The 17,231-nt window shown below is 39.8% G+C and overlaps 1 protein-coding gene across 5 annotated transcripts in view; it reads right to left on the reverse strand.

Annotated features, from left to right (window-relative positions):
• unc13bb (unc-13 homolog Bb (C. elegans)) overlaps nucleotides 1-14,272 on the reverse strand; it is an 80,085-nt gene extending 65,813 nt beyond the window's left edge. For all 5 annotated transcript variants that reach the window (XM_034296867.1, XM_034296866.1, XM_034296864.1 and 2 more), the window contains exons 1-2: nucleotides 14,029-14,272; nucleotides 7,719-7,748 (exon numbers count right to left, since the gene is read on the reverse strand). In XM_034296867.1, the coding sequence (XP_034152758.1) occupies nucleotides 7,719-7,748; nucleotides 14,029-14,050 (52 nt within the window). In that variant the 5' untranslated portion in view covers nucleotides 14,051-14,272. The remainder of the gene's footprint in view (nucleotides 1-7,718; nucleotides 7,749-14,028) is intronic.
• Between the last annotated feature and the right edge of the window lie 2,959 nt (nucleotides 14,273-17,231).

Consider the following 17,231-nt stretch of genomic DNA (forward strand, 5'->3'; position numbering starts at 1 on the left):
TTATAGAACCAGTAATATCTTTTCCCTGCCACACAATAAACAAGGATTGCGATATTGAAAGTACCTCAGTAATGGTGGAAGGGGACAAATGAGAAGGAAACATGGATGCCTGTAAGAGACTGCGAGAAAAGGTATCCTTATTTTGAACTGCAGGATATCAAATAATTTGCCAGAACATCTCCGGACCAAATACTTGATGGTAGACAGGGACATGGGATAAAACATGACTGGTAACATGAATGAACAGCAGCTAACCAGAAATGAGACACGACGCCTGTACAGCAGAAGTAATGCTAGTTTGGTTAGCAGCATCACCTCGACTTTGTGCGACTGTCGGTCAGTTAGTGAGAGTGAAAGCAGATAAGTTGGTTTCCTCTTCCCTCCCCCCATGCCCTGCCTCCAGTCCAATGGGTTGACCCTGGCATTCTCACTAGTCCAAGAAAGCCAGTCAGGCAGCAGATATAGCACAGCCATCTTCACACCGGGCTGATCTGATTTCCTGCCTAACATAGCTCTGGGCAGGATTACCACTTCACCTTCAACACAGAGATATTGGCTAGTACAGTAGGACTTCATGACGCAACGACAGTAAGGACCTTTGTGACTTGCTTGTACAGCAGAATAGGTCACTGTCATCACCCATACCATCAACCGAAAAACCAATGACAAAACAAAGCGGTTTGATTCATAATCATTTTGAAGAGGAAGTACAGTGAAGCAGCCAGGTATTTTCATTAAGTCACACATTAACATTCAATAAATATGTAGCCATGTGGGGAAAGCTAAGGCATGTTTGCTTAGTTCTACTAGAGCACTGTCCTAGGTCAAGATTTTAGGCATGCCAGGTGTGATGGGATTGCCCCTGCACAATGGATTGGGAAACCCGTGCTAATTCCTGACTCCGGCAGCCATCCATTATACAAACCCGATTCCAAAAAAGTTGGACACTCTACAATTGTGAATAAAAACAGAATGCAATGATGTGGAAGTTTCAAATGTCAATATTTTATTCAGAATACAACATAGATGACATATCAAATGTTTACACTGAGAAAATGTATCACTTTAAGGGAAAAATAAGTTGATTTTAAATTTCATGGCATCAACACATTTGGGACAGTTGGGACAAGGCCATGTTTACCACTGTGTGGCATCCCCTCTTCTTTTTATAACAGACTAAAAACGTCTGGGGACTGAGGAGACAAGTTGCTCAAGTTTATGAATAGGAATGTTGTCCCATTCTTGTCTAATACAGGCTTCTAATTGCTCAACTGTCTTAGGTCTTCTTTGTCGCACCTTCCTCTTTATGATGCGCCAAATGTTTTCTATGGGTGAAAGATCTGGACTGCAGGCTGGCCATTTCAGTACCCGGATCCTTCTATGCAGCCATGACATTGTAATTGATGCAGTATGTGGTCTGGCATTGTCATGTTGGAAAATGCAAGGTCTTCCCTGAAAGAGACGACGTCTGGATGGGAGCATATGTTGTTCTAGAACTTGGATATAACTGTCAGCATTGATGGTGCCTTTCCAGATGTGTAGGCTGCCCATGCCACACGCACTCATGCAACCCCATACCATCAGAGATGCAGGCTTCTGAACTGAGCGCTGATAACAACTTGGGTTGTCCTTGTCCTCTTTAGTCCGGATGACATGGCGTCCCAGTTTTCCAAAATGAACATCAAATTTTGATTTGTCTGACCACAGAACACTTTTCCACTTTGCCACAGTCCATTTTAAATGATCCTTGGCCCAGAGCAAACGCCTGCGCTTCTGGATCCTGTTTAGATACAGCTTTTTTTTGACCTATAGAGTTTTAGCCGGCAACGGTGAATGGCACGGTGGATTGTGTTCACCGACAATGTTTTCTGGAAGTATTCCTGAGCCCATGTTGTGATTTCCATTACAGTATCATTCCTGTATGTGATGCATTGCCGTCTGAGGGCCCGAAGATCACGGGCAGCCAGTATGGTATTCCGGCCTTGACCCTTACGCACAGAGATTGTTCCAGATTCTCTGAATCTTTGGATGATATTATGCACTGTAGATGATGATAACTTCAAACACTTTGAAATTTTTCTCTGAGAAACTCCTTTCTGATATTGCTCCACTATTTTCCGCCGCAGCATTGGGGGAATTGGTGATCCTCTGCCCATCTTTACTTCTGAGAGACACTGCCACTCTGAGAGGCTCTTTTTATACCAAATCATGTTGCCAATTGACATAATAAGTTGCAAATTGGTCCTCCAGCTGTTCCTTATCTGTACATTTAACTTTTCCGGCCTCTTATTGCTACCTGTCCCAACTTTTTTGGAATGTGTAGCTCTCATGAAATCCAAAATGAGCCAATATTTGGCATGACATTACAAAATGTCACACTTTCAACATTCAATATGTTATCTATATTCTACTGTGAATTAAATATAAGTTTGAGATTTGTAAATTATTCCATTCCTTTTTTATTCAATTTGTACAGTGTTCCAACTTTTTTGGAATCTGGTTTGTAGGTCCAATGCGGATTTGTTTGGTAAATATTATTTTGATGTAACTCTAGCACAGGAAAAGATGAAATGCACTGTATGGTTTGCAGGTTAGTGCTCACAGCTGCAGAGTCACGAGATATCAGCTTGTCACGTTAAGGTACACCAGTACAGTATGGTAACACATTCTCCAAAGAAAGGCTCATTATCAGGGTGGTGTTATTTTCATGTACAGTGTTTCATGCGGAACTGTACATTCAAACGTGTTATTGTCATTTCTGTTAGTATTGTTTGGAGATTGTATGAATCTGTGGCTGTTCCATGTGGGTTTAGCGTTACACACATATGGCTTGTATGGTATTTTTGTATTGCATAGTGGAATATATTAGGTTCTCTCTATTGGTAACCTGTGTTTGCATTGTTTTCATTAGCAAAGAGATCCACTACCGTTTCTTTGTGATGCATTTCAATTAGCTTAAAATAATACTCTTTGTACTTCACCTGTACTGTATTTGATACATTTTGATATGCAATAAATAATTTCAATCAAGTACTACCCTAAGTATTTATGTTTTTTTTCTCCAGGCTACATTTACATTAGGATATTAAATCATACCATTACATATTTATTACAGGATAGGAAAAGGTAAAGCCTACTATTTTTTGAAGGATACTAAATAGTAACACACCATTTCATATTTATTGTACAACATTAAATAATCATGTGCAACATTTCATATTTATTGTAGGAACAACAGGGTTCTGGGTTAAATTCCCACAGGGAGCCAGTAGGAAACAATACACATTTACTATTGTAAGGCACTCAGGATAAGAGTGTCCACATAATGACTTAAAAAGTAAATGAAAATATTATTTGAAAAACAAAAAAGCATTTTGGGAAAATCCCAATAATAGGTAGAGAAATATTTCTGAAATAAACGCAACAATATGAAAGACTCCACTTTTGTGGGAAGAGGATACGTGACCATGAGATCCTAGTTGACCCTGACCCATCAGTCTGACGTGGCTGTGGTAACTCCATCCCATCAGCAGTACTGCCATGGATGAAGGGAGGAGAGTATGGAGGAATGAGCCCATCTGCACTGTAGAGGAGTAGACCGTTTTTCACTTGAAAAATAAAGCCAGTAGCCTTTTAAAACAGTGCCAGCCCAGAGGGATTAGAGGGCCTGTGTGACATAACCACCCCTTTTAATTTCCTGTGCCAGGGGTGAGGGTGGGATGCACTATGCCAGCAGCCCCTCTGCGCCACCAATACCCCGCCTAGCCAAAGTGCTTCGGGAGCTCCCTGACCCCTAGAGACAAGGGCAAAGGGGCGGGGCCCGGGATTAGAAGCCAACAGTAATCTAAACTATCAGATGAACTGACAGGGCAGCAGTATCATGGCTATACACAAACAAGCTATCAGCAATCAGCCCAGAGCATTTGGATATCAATGAAGTCAGATAAACCAGCAATTACAAACACAACACAAGATCTAAAGCACAAATCTCCTGTTTATTAAAAGCATGTGTGATGTCAGCCATGGCATGACAACCCTGTCAAAAACATATGCAACTAGATTGTAATTCATTTCTCATTTCACTTTGACATATTTGAATATTTTGGGTTGATCAATCATCAAAAAAAAGTGTCCATTTTAATCACACAGTCACCTTACACAATCCACTTTAAAGTCAACCTGGGAAAAGACACACGGCCACCAGCTGTTCAGCTTTAGACTAGTCACATCCCAAGGCCTCTCAACCTGTTAACACAGGTTTCCAAGGAGACAGCAACAAACATTTATTTTGCCATGGAGAAAATCTCAACAATAATTCAGATCAGTGGGTAGAACTCATGCACAATGAGACTGTCTTGTGATCAATGTACAGGCCACATTCCACTGAGAAATATAACCCACTGAGAAAAATAATTTAAAAGACATCTGTTCAATGTATTTGCTACATCTTCTCAGCCAGCAAGGCATCCTTTCAACAACTTTTGCAAAGAGGAAAGCTATGCTGTAGGTCCCAGAGTAGATACATTGAAACCAGCAGTAAGCAACAGGTAGAGCCTAAGGACGACAGCAGTGACAATAATACAGCCATTACATTACAAGTGTTCTTACAACTCCCTCTAACTAATATAATCCCCCATGCCTGGTCTTAGACCACACATGCTTCACCCATCGAATACGTAATAAAATAGAATGAGGAGGAGGTGGCCTGAATGACTTCAGAGCCACTTACTGATTGTGGTTTGTCCCTGAAAAGAGCTCTTTCACCTTGCACAAAGGACTGATATTGTCTAACAGTAAAGGAAACACCCACCCACTGTCAAAACACACTCACTCAAACACACATTCACTGGTTCACTGGTGAACATTTGGACCCACCATCAAAAGGCAGAGGCAGTCCAGCTTTAAGCAGGGAATGAACGCAGACTGTATACTGTTAGGATACGGAGTCTAATTACTGACAAGACTATGTTACGATCTGTCCAGGTTACTAAGCCACTTTCTGGGAGCTCACAGCACTTCCTTTCTCCACAACTAACCTCAAATGCATTTTCTCAAGTGTCTTTATTCATTATTAACGCATACTGAGTTTTTCAATAAATTAGGCAGAAAAACATGAGTGGTTGGAAGGCTGACATTTACAATTTGGATGTCATACATTTTTTATGGGTTAGAAGGCATTTTTCTGTCACCGGCAGAAGCAACCGGGTAGTTGTGTCATGAAGTGTTCATTGTATTTGGTAAGTAAACATTTGCTCGTAACCATCAGTAGTGTGTGCATCTTCATCTATGACTAGAACTCGGGTGACTAGAAATCACACAGCCTTTTATCAAGTCAACACTCTGAGCTCCAGAATCTTGCCAAAACTGCAGTATAACAGTAATGGAATATTGGAGCAGGTTTTTTTTTTTACCAGACAATTAACCTCGACTTGTTTAATTTACATAAATCCACACAACCACAATTGAGTGTTGTAAGTCAACTGACTAGCTAGCATGTAAACCCTACTAGCAATCTACCAGTCACAAATCAGGCCATGGTCACAGAGACGATTTTAGTGAATAAACAGACAAAAGAAGAAATGCAAATTGGGTGACCGAACAGGCTTTAGCTCTGTTGTTCTGATACACATGGTGTCAAATGTTTAAACTGTCTCTGACTAATACCACAAGTGGAGATAGGGCCTGAAGGATAGAACTCTCTTATGTGCTAAAACATAAGCCTTTAACAGGGAGAACAAAAAACATATAAGAAAACATTAAAACAACTTTATCGGAGGTTAACCTGGAGAATCAGTGAGCATATTAACAAAGAAGCCGGTCTATCAGGGACCTGTGGAGTGAGAGTTACACATGCTAAGGTAAGATAAGCAGTGACTCAGCAAAGCACAGCTTGAAACTCGGTCATGGGACTAATGGGAAAGGTGTGAGGGCAAACAGTAGAGGGATTTACCTAGGTGTAGGGCGTGGGGATTTTGAATTAGCCAGCACTGATCTGAGCAGCTCACCTGCAGCACATGGGTTAGAGCTAGGCAGGAAGAAGGGACTCACAGCTCTATGAGATTACACAAAGCTGAAATCAACCAATCACTGCCCGGAAAAATTTGACTGTTTGACCTAAAAACACACATAATTTTTAAAGGCATACTATGGGAATTTGTTGGAATGACAGCAGACACTGTAGCATAGACTTCCAGTCATTGTGCTTCAGCATTAACTTACAAAACAACCTCCAATTTCCTTGATACTGGATGAAGGGACATAATGATGTCCATGAGATCAACCGACTTGGGGTAAATAGATAAAGGGCCTCATTACAAAAATATCAAAGTATAATATTAAAGTACTTATTCCACATTTCTTATGGCAAAATCCAAACTTATTAAAATATTTATAGATTTTAAGTAATGTTCTTCTCCACACCACTCTTCTGTATATAGCCCAGCTTTGTGGAGCATCCAGATACAATTTGACTCTGTTGCTCCTTCAGAGTTAAGTTGGTGGCTTCTCTGACCACAGGCCTCCTTTACCAGGTGCTCAGGTTTGTTGGACAGCATTCATGCAGTCATGCCATATTTATAACCTCTTAAAATAAAAGTCATCAAGACAACGATCAACAAAGTGCAGAATGCAAAAATAATTAACAATATTTTCTTGAAACTTTTGGTGTTAATAGGGTACTGTTTGGATGCAGACTAAACTGAGTGGAGAAAATGTGTGTATCATTACCAGTTGTGCTCATAAGTTTGCATACCCAGACAGAAATTGTGAAATTTTGGCATTGATGTTAAAAATATGACTGATCATGCAAGACAACTGTCTTTTATTGAAGGATAGTGATCATATGAAGCCATTTATTATCACATAGTTTTTTGGCTCCTTTTGAAATCATAATGATAACAGAAATGACCCTGCTCAAAAGTTTACATACCCTTGAAAAGTGTGGCCTTGTTACAGACACAGAAGTTGACAAACACAGATGAAAATGTCAATTAAAGGTGAATTTCCCACACCTGTGGCTTTTGAAATTGCAATTTGTGTCTGTGTAAAAATAGTCAATGGGTTTGTTAGCTCACATGTGGACGCACTGAGCAGGCTAGATACTGAGCCATGGGGAGCAGAAAAGTACTGTCAAAAGACCTACGTAACAAGGTAATGGAACTTTGTAAAGATGGAAAAGAATATAAAAAGATATCCAAAGCCTTTCTAATGCCAGTCAGTACTGTTAAATCCCTTATGAAGAAGTGGAAAATTCGAGGATCTCTTGATACCAAGCCAAGGTCAGGCAGACTTCAGATTTCAGCCAAAACTGCCAGAAGAATTGTTCGGAATACAAAGAAAAACCCACAAGAAAAATTATGGCTACTATTACAAAAGACTGCACGCTGTCATTGATGCTAAATGGGGCAATACACAGCATTAAGAACTAAGGGTATGCAGACTTATGAACAGGGGTCAGTTCATTTTTTTTCCTTTGTTGCCATGATTATGTTTTATGATTGTGCCATTCTGTTATGACCTACAGTTGAATGTGAATCGCATAAGAAATAAAATGTGTTTTCCTGCTCACTGATGTTTTCTTTACAAATGGTACATATATTACCAATTCTCCAAGGGTATGCACATTTTAGAGAACTGTATTATAAGTATTTTCTGCAGTTTAGGTCCTCATTAACACATACAGTATGCCAACTCAAAACAGATAGGATTTAAGAACTTACCCACAGATCCTTGGAGCTTGGCTTTCTTAACTGAAAAATAAAGAAAGAAAAACCATTAGAAACAAAAGACACAACAACTAAAAAAGCCCACCCCGCACAGCTTCACAGGAATCAAATTGCTGTGAGCTACATTGTGCATGCTGACTGATAACATAGGCACTACCCATCAATTCAATGGTCACAGTCAGATCCATCAAGTTGAGTATATTCCAACAGAGCGTGCACACTAGTGAATCTTCCTATACCAATCTTGTAAAGCCATTTTTACATCAGCAGTTGTCACAAAGCGCTCAACCAATATTAGTGTGCAGGTAGAGCTGGAGCACATTGAGACACGGCCAACCAGGTGTTGTCTACAAGAGCATTGTCGTCATCAGCAGAAAAACATCTGCTGGGCCAAACACTCAACCTCTTACTGGCGTCAGAAGATAACAGCCTCTCACGTTCTACACACCAATACTCAAGAATAAAAGGTCAAGCAAGAAAATCCATCAATGTAAATCTTTAGCCAGTCTTCAAGATGTCTGCACGAAAGTAATTAAGTTCCTCTAATGGAGCACAGCATGGCAAAAACACTAAAGAAATGACGGCAATTAAATACAGCATTTAATGACATTAGAGGAACTAATGTGGTTATCTGTTTCTTTTTCCCATATAAATGTGCAGATGTTTTTAATAAGATGACCACTAGTCTGGGGCAACCCCACATTCATACTGATCTCTGGGCTGTAATCTTTCACCGTCAAATCCCTTATTGTGTAACCCTCTTTCATACCTGAGCCTAGCCAGGCCATGCTCTCTGGCACCAGAATCATAATCCCAAACCATAATGTTCCAGGACACAACCCGATAGACTGAAATATACATAAATTCAGCAAATAGATAACACAACTTCTGCCTATTGTTCCACTGTAAGGTGTTTGAAGAACACTTTGAATGCGGTAATCATGGTTTGAAGGACAGATTAATCCAAACAAGAATGGGCATCACTAGAACAGAACTGGTGGCGGTGATATCGCGGTAAGGCCACAAGATGTTTAAATTTTAACTTTTTATTTGAATGTTGCCTAAAACGATACATGATCTTTTAATCTACCTACAGTCTGGAAAATTTGAATAGAAAAACAACTTCTAGTACACTGGTTATTTTAGAGATTTCCTGTAAAATAAAATAACAGTTGCGATGGAAAGACGATTTAGAGGGGATTAATGGAGATCGCTGCTCCAGCCTTAGGTTCTGGCGAATGAATGGTAGGGCAGGGACGGCAGATGGGCAGGATTGGGTGGCGTTGAGTGACAGGAGCTGATATTACATGATTTTAATATCTGCACATAGCTCGCTCTCTTCCTCCGCCCCCTCCGTCCCTCCTAAACGAGCGTCGCTCTATTTACTGAGCTATCTTAGTTTGCCATGTTGTGGTTTGTGAGATTAACCCAGAGCTTGAGTGTCTTACCCGGGAGATTGTTTGACGTCATTACGTTTTGTCATAAACAGTTTGTGTATGTGTTTGTGGTAGAAATGTCCTGGTTTTTTTTATCTCTCTGGCTCTTCTGAATCCACTGTGGTATAAGGCATTCATGTTTTGTACTACATATGGCTTTGGGAATGCAGTGTTTGATCAGAGTGAAAGTTTGTGAAATTACAAAAGTAAATAAAACATCTGAAGTACCCAAACGGTTTGAGCTAGGGAACACAATCATCTTGGTGCTCCTTTTGGCTATGACTGATACAAACCCTTTCTGCAATGCCAATCTATTTTTCCCTAAAGTAGTTTAATCACAAAAATAACAGAAGGGACCTAACTGTTGGAGTTAAAAATGATCAAACATTTAAAATTTAGTAATCTCTGGAACACGAGAATCTTCATGTTTTTGCCTTGGAATGTGCAAAAGCTTTGGTACCAATCTAAAGGTTAGCCACGTAACATTGCTATAAGAATGGCTAATCATACCTAAGGAAAATGGCAAAACATTGTGCAAGCTAACAGGCAGGCCACAAATAGGTACAGTAATAATAGTATGGTGGAGTGCAGAAAAGCATCTTGGAACACACAACACGTCTTTTCCACTAACAGGCTATTGCAACAGACAACACTGGGTGTCACACCGATCAGCTAAAAACAACAAGCAGTGCCATTGGACAACTGAGGAGTGGATCAACAATTCTTGGTGTTCTGGGTTCTGATGTGTCATGATGACGGCAGTTAGGATTGGGTGTAACCACCATGACCTATCCTGTCTGGAGTCAATTGTACAGGATTGTGGAGGTGGTGTATTGATGTGGGGAATGTTTTCCTGGCATACGTTTGGTCCCTTGATACAAACTGAGCAATGTTTAAATGCCACAGTATATTTGAGCCATGTCTCAAAGCACTTGTCACCAGACCTTAACCCAATGGGATGAGGTGGAAAAGGCTGTCCCCAGCATGAATGTGCTGCCGTCGTATCTGAAGCAACTGCCTGATGTCATTGCATCAGCACTGACCAATATCCATACAGAAAGTTCGACACCTTGCAGAGACCATGCTCTGAAGAATTCCAGCTGTCCGACCTGTTATTAGATGGGTAACCAAATTGTCACTTCTATACTAGAAGTAATAACCGATCTATGTGAATTGTATTTTCTATGTACAGGTAGATGCTAACAATGGTGTGCTTTTGTCCACATGCCATATTCCATTCTTTAAGGGCCCCCTCCCATCCTCCCAGAGTTTCTCAACTGGAAAAAGGTTAGCGCCCTCAACTCCCCCATCCTCCTCTCCAAAAAGTGGTTGCCAAGTGTTGTGGTGTCAACACGTTAACACGTGAACAGATGTTTCCTCTCCTTACCATTTTAATCTCGACAGTTGCCTTTTTTCAACACGAGGATAAGAATAAGAGAACACAAGTACATTGAATTGAGATTTTTCCACCGGCTCTCTGGAAAGAGGAAAGAGAGCAGTGGAAAAGCAGAGGGGGTGTGACTTCTCTGTGTTTCCACACAAGCTCTTCTAGGCCACCAGGCTGTGACTCCGGCTTTTGAGTTGGCACAGCGGCACGAAGTCCCCATCAAGCACACGTCATTGTAGGCAAACACAGAAGAGGGCTATAAAGCAAGAGGCCAATATGATGGAAACTGATGCTTATCGCTCCTCTATTCATTCCTCCATCTTTTTGGACATGGCTAGAGGAAGCCATGGGCATTCAGCCAGCGGACAGTTAGTTACCCTTTCAACCTACTGTTTTCTAAACTGCTCTACTGCATGGTCACGGGTATTTGACAGAGCATTTTAACTGAGCATTTGATATTGGCTATGATAAGAAGGACAGGATAAGTAACTGTATCCAGAAGTTAGAGCAATAAAACAATTCACCGGAAGAAAGGACTGTGCTCGTGACTATTACACAGCTCTGAGGATTAGCACTGGCAACCCTTAAATTCGCATTAGAAGAGACCTGTCACATGAACACTTGAGATGGACACGACACCCTGAGACACGGGAAGCAGGAAGAGAGGAGCAGGAAGTGGGGTCAGAGGCATTTGTTGCGTCTGGTATTGTTCTGTATTTACACACCGTACTGGAGCTGATGAGGTGGAGCCTATGGGAGAGCGGGAGAGAAACAGATGGCCAGGGGATTACTTTTGCAATCTCTCAGCTCTCTCTATCCCTTGCTCTCTCTGCTCTTACAATGGCACTGCTCTACCTCTCACTACTCAATCTCTATCGGTCCTCTCTGTCGTGTGCTCCTTTCTCCATCAAAATCCCATGTCAGTCCCAACTTACACCATTTTATATCATATTGTCCATATTCTGACGCTATAAATCAGATTATTGACGGAACAGAATCCGGGCCTAAGTCAACATGGCCCATTTCATCATTACATTGTGTGCTTTCATTTCATAAAGACTGTCAGGAACACTGTTTTTATAGCACTTAGAGACATGTCTCAGTGTTCTTTTCAGGCCATGGTCAATGGTACATTTAGCATTTGAAAAGGCTTGGTGGTAGTTCCAAACACTACTTTTTTAAGCAAAAACACACAAGAACTAGGATGCCTATCCAGTCTCCACACTTACAATCTGGACCATATCATGTGTCCATGTAAGCCATGACTGTGCCCCTGTCACAAGTGGCCACTTATAGGGGAGACCACTTATCTGTTGTGTAAAGACATTGCCATGGAGATGGGCCATCCTAGGGCAATAAATATACAAAATCCCATGATGCTGCTATACAGGGAAAGGACTGAGTCACAGGGGCCAATCACCTGGGATGACCACCCATCCAGTCTAGGACTAAATTATCTGTTGTGTTTGGGCTCGTAGTGTAATCTACAGTAGCTCCAGTTTCAATGTTCCCAATACTAATCAAAAAAAATGGATGTCATTCATTTTGCTGGACAAAACGACAAGGCAGGGCCACACCATTGTTAGACACCAGACAAGGCCACAACATCACTTGACACAATAAACACACAAAGACAATGGCATTTGAAGTTCTGGGAGTACCCTGCTTTGTTATGAAAATGGATCCTATCAAGTATTGTAACGTAGTACTACACCAAGCATGGTTGTTGCCCACAGCTAATCTCTAGTACTTTAAGCGAAGATAATGGCCTAAAAACATTTTAGCTACTTTGAAAGGTTTCATCTGAGGCCTTTCAGATGGCGCAGCATTCTAATGCACACTTCGGTAGTACCAAGCGGACTACCAGTCTTTACTGTGCTACTAAATGACGAGTGCCTAGAAAGCACAATGGGCAATCAAAATTGACCAGTGTTGCCCATGGAGCTGTGATGCATAATCAGAAGGGATTGCACATATATGCTGTGCTCTAGTAGCTATTATTCTACACAGTAACTATCTATACCAATCATTATCGTAGTTTATAATTTACACATTTGGAAATCAAACTAGAGAACAAGAGAGCACAGTGGAGTTCAGTGAAGACAGTAGCAGTGCAGTTGAGTTTATCAAAGTATAGTACAGCTCTGCAGAATACTTCAGTACAGTCAAATATAATACATTGTTTCCCTCCTGTACAGAACCCATACTCTAAATTGTATACAGTGCTCACCTGTACTTTGAATGTTGTACCATTTTCTTATAATTAGTGCCTCAGTTATGCTATTCATGCATTTTGTTAGGTATTAGTTGGTGCTTTATTGCAAGAAATTGCTCAAATAATACATATCACACAAACTATGTATTTACTATTAATTGCTGGAGTCACAGCTAACCAAAACAAAACGTTACTTTTCATAAATAGATGCTTTTTATGACTCTCATATGGCTTATCATTATGTGCAAGGACAAAAAATCCAGCGAATTCTACTCAAATTTCTCATTTTGCCTTGTAAAATGTCCCAACCTGTTGGGTACAAGGTGTGGTTACATTCATATTTAATCATTAAAGAACCGTGTGTTACGCAGACTTGCGTAACCCCTCGTAATATGTTAATTACTTTTAAGAAGGTTATGACTGTTACCAATCACTAATGAGAGGATTTTCACATGAAAGATCAACTTGATAATGGCTTGTTAGCTGTGCATTAAAGGACTAACTAATACCTTTATATTAAAAAAATATATATGCTTAGATTTGTCTAAATTGTACACATAATCCAAATTGAAAACAAAATTAATAGGGTCAAATTTTGGGGCTTACACTTGTTCAGGCTCATACATTTGCAAATACATTTCTCTAGAGTGGTTTCAGACGGGGTCAGATGGTTTCAGGTGTAGTAGGCTATTCAAAGGTAGTCTCACGTTTTTGTTGGACTAAAGCTGCCAGCTGATTTAATGGCTTTGGTTTACAGTACTTGATATAAACGTCAACAAAATTAGAAAACGAATTTTGAAATACAATTAAAACTATAACACATGCACACAATGTGTATCAATTGAAACTGCTCTTTACTACATATTCCACTATAGTAATCTGAAAACTAACAAATGTTGAGTAACAGCTAACAAGACCAAACACTGGAAAACAGCTGTCAGTAGCAGTGTCTACCTTCATCGCAAAATTAACTCTTAACAGCCAAGTCTCCTATGAATCAAAATGTTGGAATATATATAATTTTAAAATCTGACTTAAGATTATTTTTCAATCATATTGAGACAGACAAAAACAACATGCTTCAACAAGTAAAAAACAATCACAGCGTCAAAGTTAAAATCCATCCTGTTTGGTCCATCCCGCTGTCAAACTGGCTTCAATGGATGTTTGTTGTGATTCACATTGTACCTCATTAGAAACAAGTGCTTTGCTTTCGTTTTACGGAGTAAAAATCAATACAAATTTATTAAACAAAGAATAACTCACCTCTTACACAGAGTAGAGACATGGCAAAAGCTTTTCTCTGACAACTCTATTTTAAACAAATCACCAAAGGTCGCCGAAAAGAATCGATTAACTTTCAAAGTTGTCGCATAATTTCCAGAGTTACAGGTCTCCTTGAGATGCTGGAAAACGTATAATAAAGGTTCGGCAGAGAGCAAAAGCCCCCTGCCACAGGCACGCCATGACAAAATTCATTAAACTAACCTGAAGAGACCGAGATTAGAAGGCGGCGCTGCATTACTTTGTAATGACATCAAGCCCATCCATTGAGGAAGCATACTCTCGGGAAAGGGCGGACCAAACATTAGGTTCTAACCAATCACCAAGAAAGAGTAAAACCTGCAGGTTGAGGGAACAGGTGATCTTCGGTGCTGACGCTGACCTGTCACTTCCAGACCGGTTTTGTAGTTTTCACATACACAAAATACATTATATTTTTGTGTAATGCTTTGTTATAACCGTATATAACTTTGCACAATCGCAACATATGACTGCATATCCCCCCTTTAAAGATATGACTAATGCATATTTGTAATATTGTAGGTTAGTCTTTCTTAGTCACACCCTTTCCAGATTCATAACTTTGTAACAATTACGACTTCCTTTGAGCAATTCAATTACAGCCAATCCCCTATAGCCTATTATAAAATATAAATAACAAGCTTATCATAGGAAATCGATTACATTTGTTATTAAATCAAATTATGAGATATCATCAATGCACATTGTAGTACTGGATGTTGGCAATAGTTTATGCTGTTTTAAAAAGGTGTCAAGTAACGGTTATGACTAGCATTGTAAACCCTGTGCTTTGAATCCTGATGACTGTTGATTGGCTGATAACTGTAGTTGCCTATATGAAAGCATACCATGTATGACATAACATAACTTTTTACCGCTCAAATTGGTTGATAACCGATTGATAACTAGGCTAAGCCATCTCTGTAAGCGCTGTGCCCAGAGACTCCACCACCCAGAGACCCCAGAGACTCCACCACCCAGAGACCCTAGAGACTCCACCGCCCATGACACGTTCTGAACCACAGTTCCAGCTGCGAACGCTTGCCGATAGCCAGTTCCAGGGTTTGCAGTCAGTGTTTTGCCAGAATCTCTTCTCTGTTGTGAAACCATAATTCAGTTCTAAATCACTCTCCACCATTTCCATGGAAACTAATGTTAAATCCCAAATCGCAATGTAGTTGCTCCTTCAAAGCTGTAGTAACAATAAATTACTATGGAGGGCACTCCAATTAAGTGCATAGAACAGTAGGAAAACACTTTTGTTCCACAGGAATACACTTTAGTTCCATTACTCAAAGTTATGTTGCCTTCATTATATTCAAGCTGAAATCTATTGGCAAGGGGAGTTGGAATCCAAGAGGAGTTATCACTGACATTAACATATCTTGTGGTCTAGAAAGAGCTGATGATTTGCAATTGTAACATTTTCACCTGGGTTCACTTCCCCCCTCCATCTTTCCAGTTTGTGTCTCAGCTTTCTTTATCCACTCTGTGCTTTTATAAGTGTTGTCCAACCAAATGTATCCACTCTGTCATACCATGAAAGGCAAAATATATTTACGAGAATAATTGAATGACACACACTACCATTCAAAAGTTCAGGGTCACTTACAAAGAAAAGCATTTTTCCCCCATTAAAATTACATAACATTTATCAGAAATACATTGTAGACATTGTTAATGTTGTAAATGACTATTGTAAATGGAAATTGCAAAAAAAGATTATGGAATATCTAAATAGTTGTACAAAGAACATTCGCCAGACACAGACCAAATGAAAAGATTCTGGAGGAGTGCTTGATGCCATCTGTCAAGCATGGTGGAGCCAATGTGATGGTCTGGGGGTGCTTTGGTGGTGGAAAAGTGGGAGATTTGTAAACAGGATCTTGAAGAAGGAAGGCTATCACTCCATTTTGCAACGCTATGCCATACCCTGTGGGCAATGCTTGATTGGAGCCAATTTCCTCCTACAACAGGACAATGACCAAAAGCACAGCTTCACACTATGCAAGAACTGTTTAGGGAAGAAGCAGTCAGCTGGTATTCTGTCTATAATGGAGTGGCCATCACACTCATTGAGCTGTTGTGGGAGCAGCTTGACCGTATGGTAGAATTACATGTCAACCCAATCCAACTGGTGGGAGTTAAGGTGAAATCTCTTCAGATTACCTCAACAAATAAACAGTTAGAATGCAAAGGTCTGCAAGGCTGTAATTGCTGCAAATGGAGGATTCTTTGATAAAAGCAGAGTTTGAAGGACACAATTAATATTTAAATGAAAAATCATTATTTCTAACCGTGTCAATGACTAGATGTCCTATTCATTTAGCAATATCTCCTCTTCAAATTCATTTCAGGGATGTTTTCATGGAAAACAAGGACATTCCCAAGTGATCCCAAACTTTTGAAAGGTAGTGTATACATGTACATGAACGTGCACTACACTACACAGAGTCATGAAACCGCCACATATGGATCAAAACCCATTATGCCACTTATATTAGTCAGGATATATCTCTCTTCTGTCAACTACAGTCTATAATAAATTAACATACATTTACTGTTTCTAAACACACTTTTCCAGATTTTATTCAAAACAGGTTTAAGTAATTGTTTAAATATGAATAAAGTCATGAAACACATAATGGATAAGACTTCTAAAAACACAATTTAACAACCAAAGCTCCCTTCAACTGATCAAGTTACATTGAAAAGCCCAAACAAACATGTTTCTGTGAAACATGCATTGTTTTATAACAGAATTCTGTTGTAATGGAAGAATTGAATATAGCTAAGTCACCTTATTACTAACCGGAGCTCACTTTAGATGGACGCGTTCTGTTCAAGGAGCCGAACAAAACCAAACATGCTGCCAAATGAACACACTTATATACAATTTCGATTGAATTTGTATTGAAGACTTGAACATAGAAGTGACATTTTTGGCCTTTTTCTCTTAGCACAGAGAATCTGATATTTCAAGACATTTAAACAACATCCATATGTTGTTTGATATCAGATACAAATCTGATGCCTGGCCAATGGCTCTTAACAGTTATTTTAGATATTTGGCATATCTTGTCAACCTCATCGCTTCCATAGATATTTAGCTAGCAGTAGCTTGAGGGAAAGTGTGTAAAGGCTGTTAAACAGAAAACTAAACA

The sequence above is a fragment of the Esox lucius genome, chromosome 14 (assembly GCF_011004845.1).
Source record: "Esox lucius isolate fEsoLuc1 chromosome 14, fEsoLuc1.pri, whole genome shotgun sequence".
Lineage (NCBI taxonomy): Eukaryota > Metazoa > Chordata > Actinopteri > Esociformes > Esocidae > Esox > Esox lucius.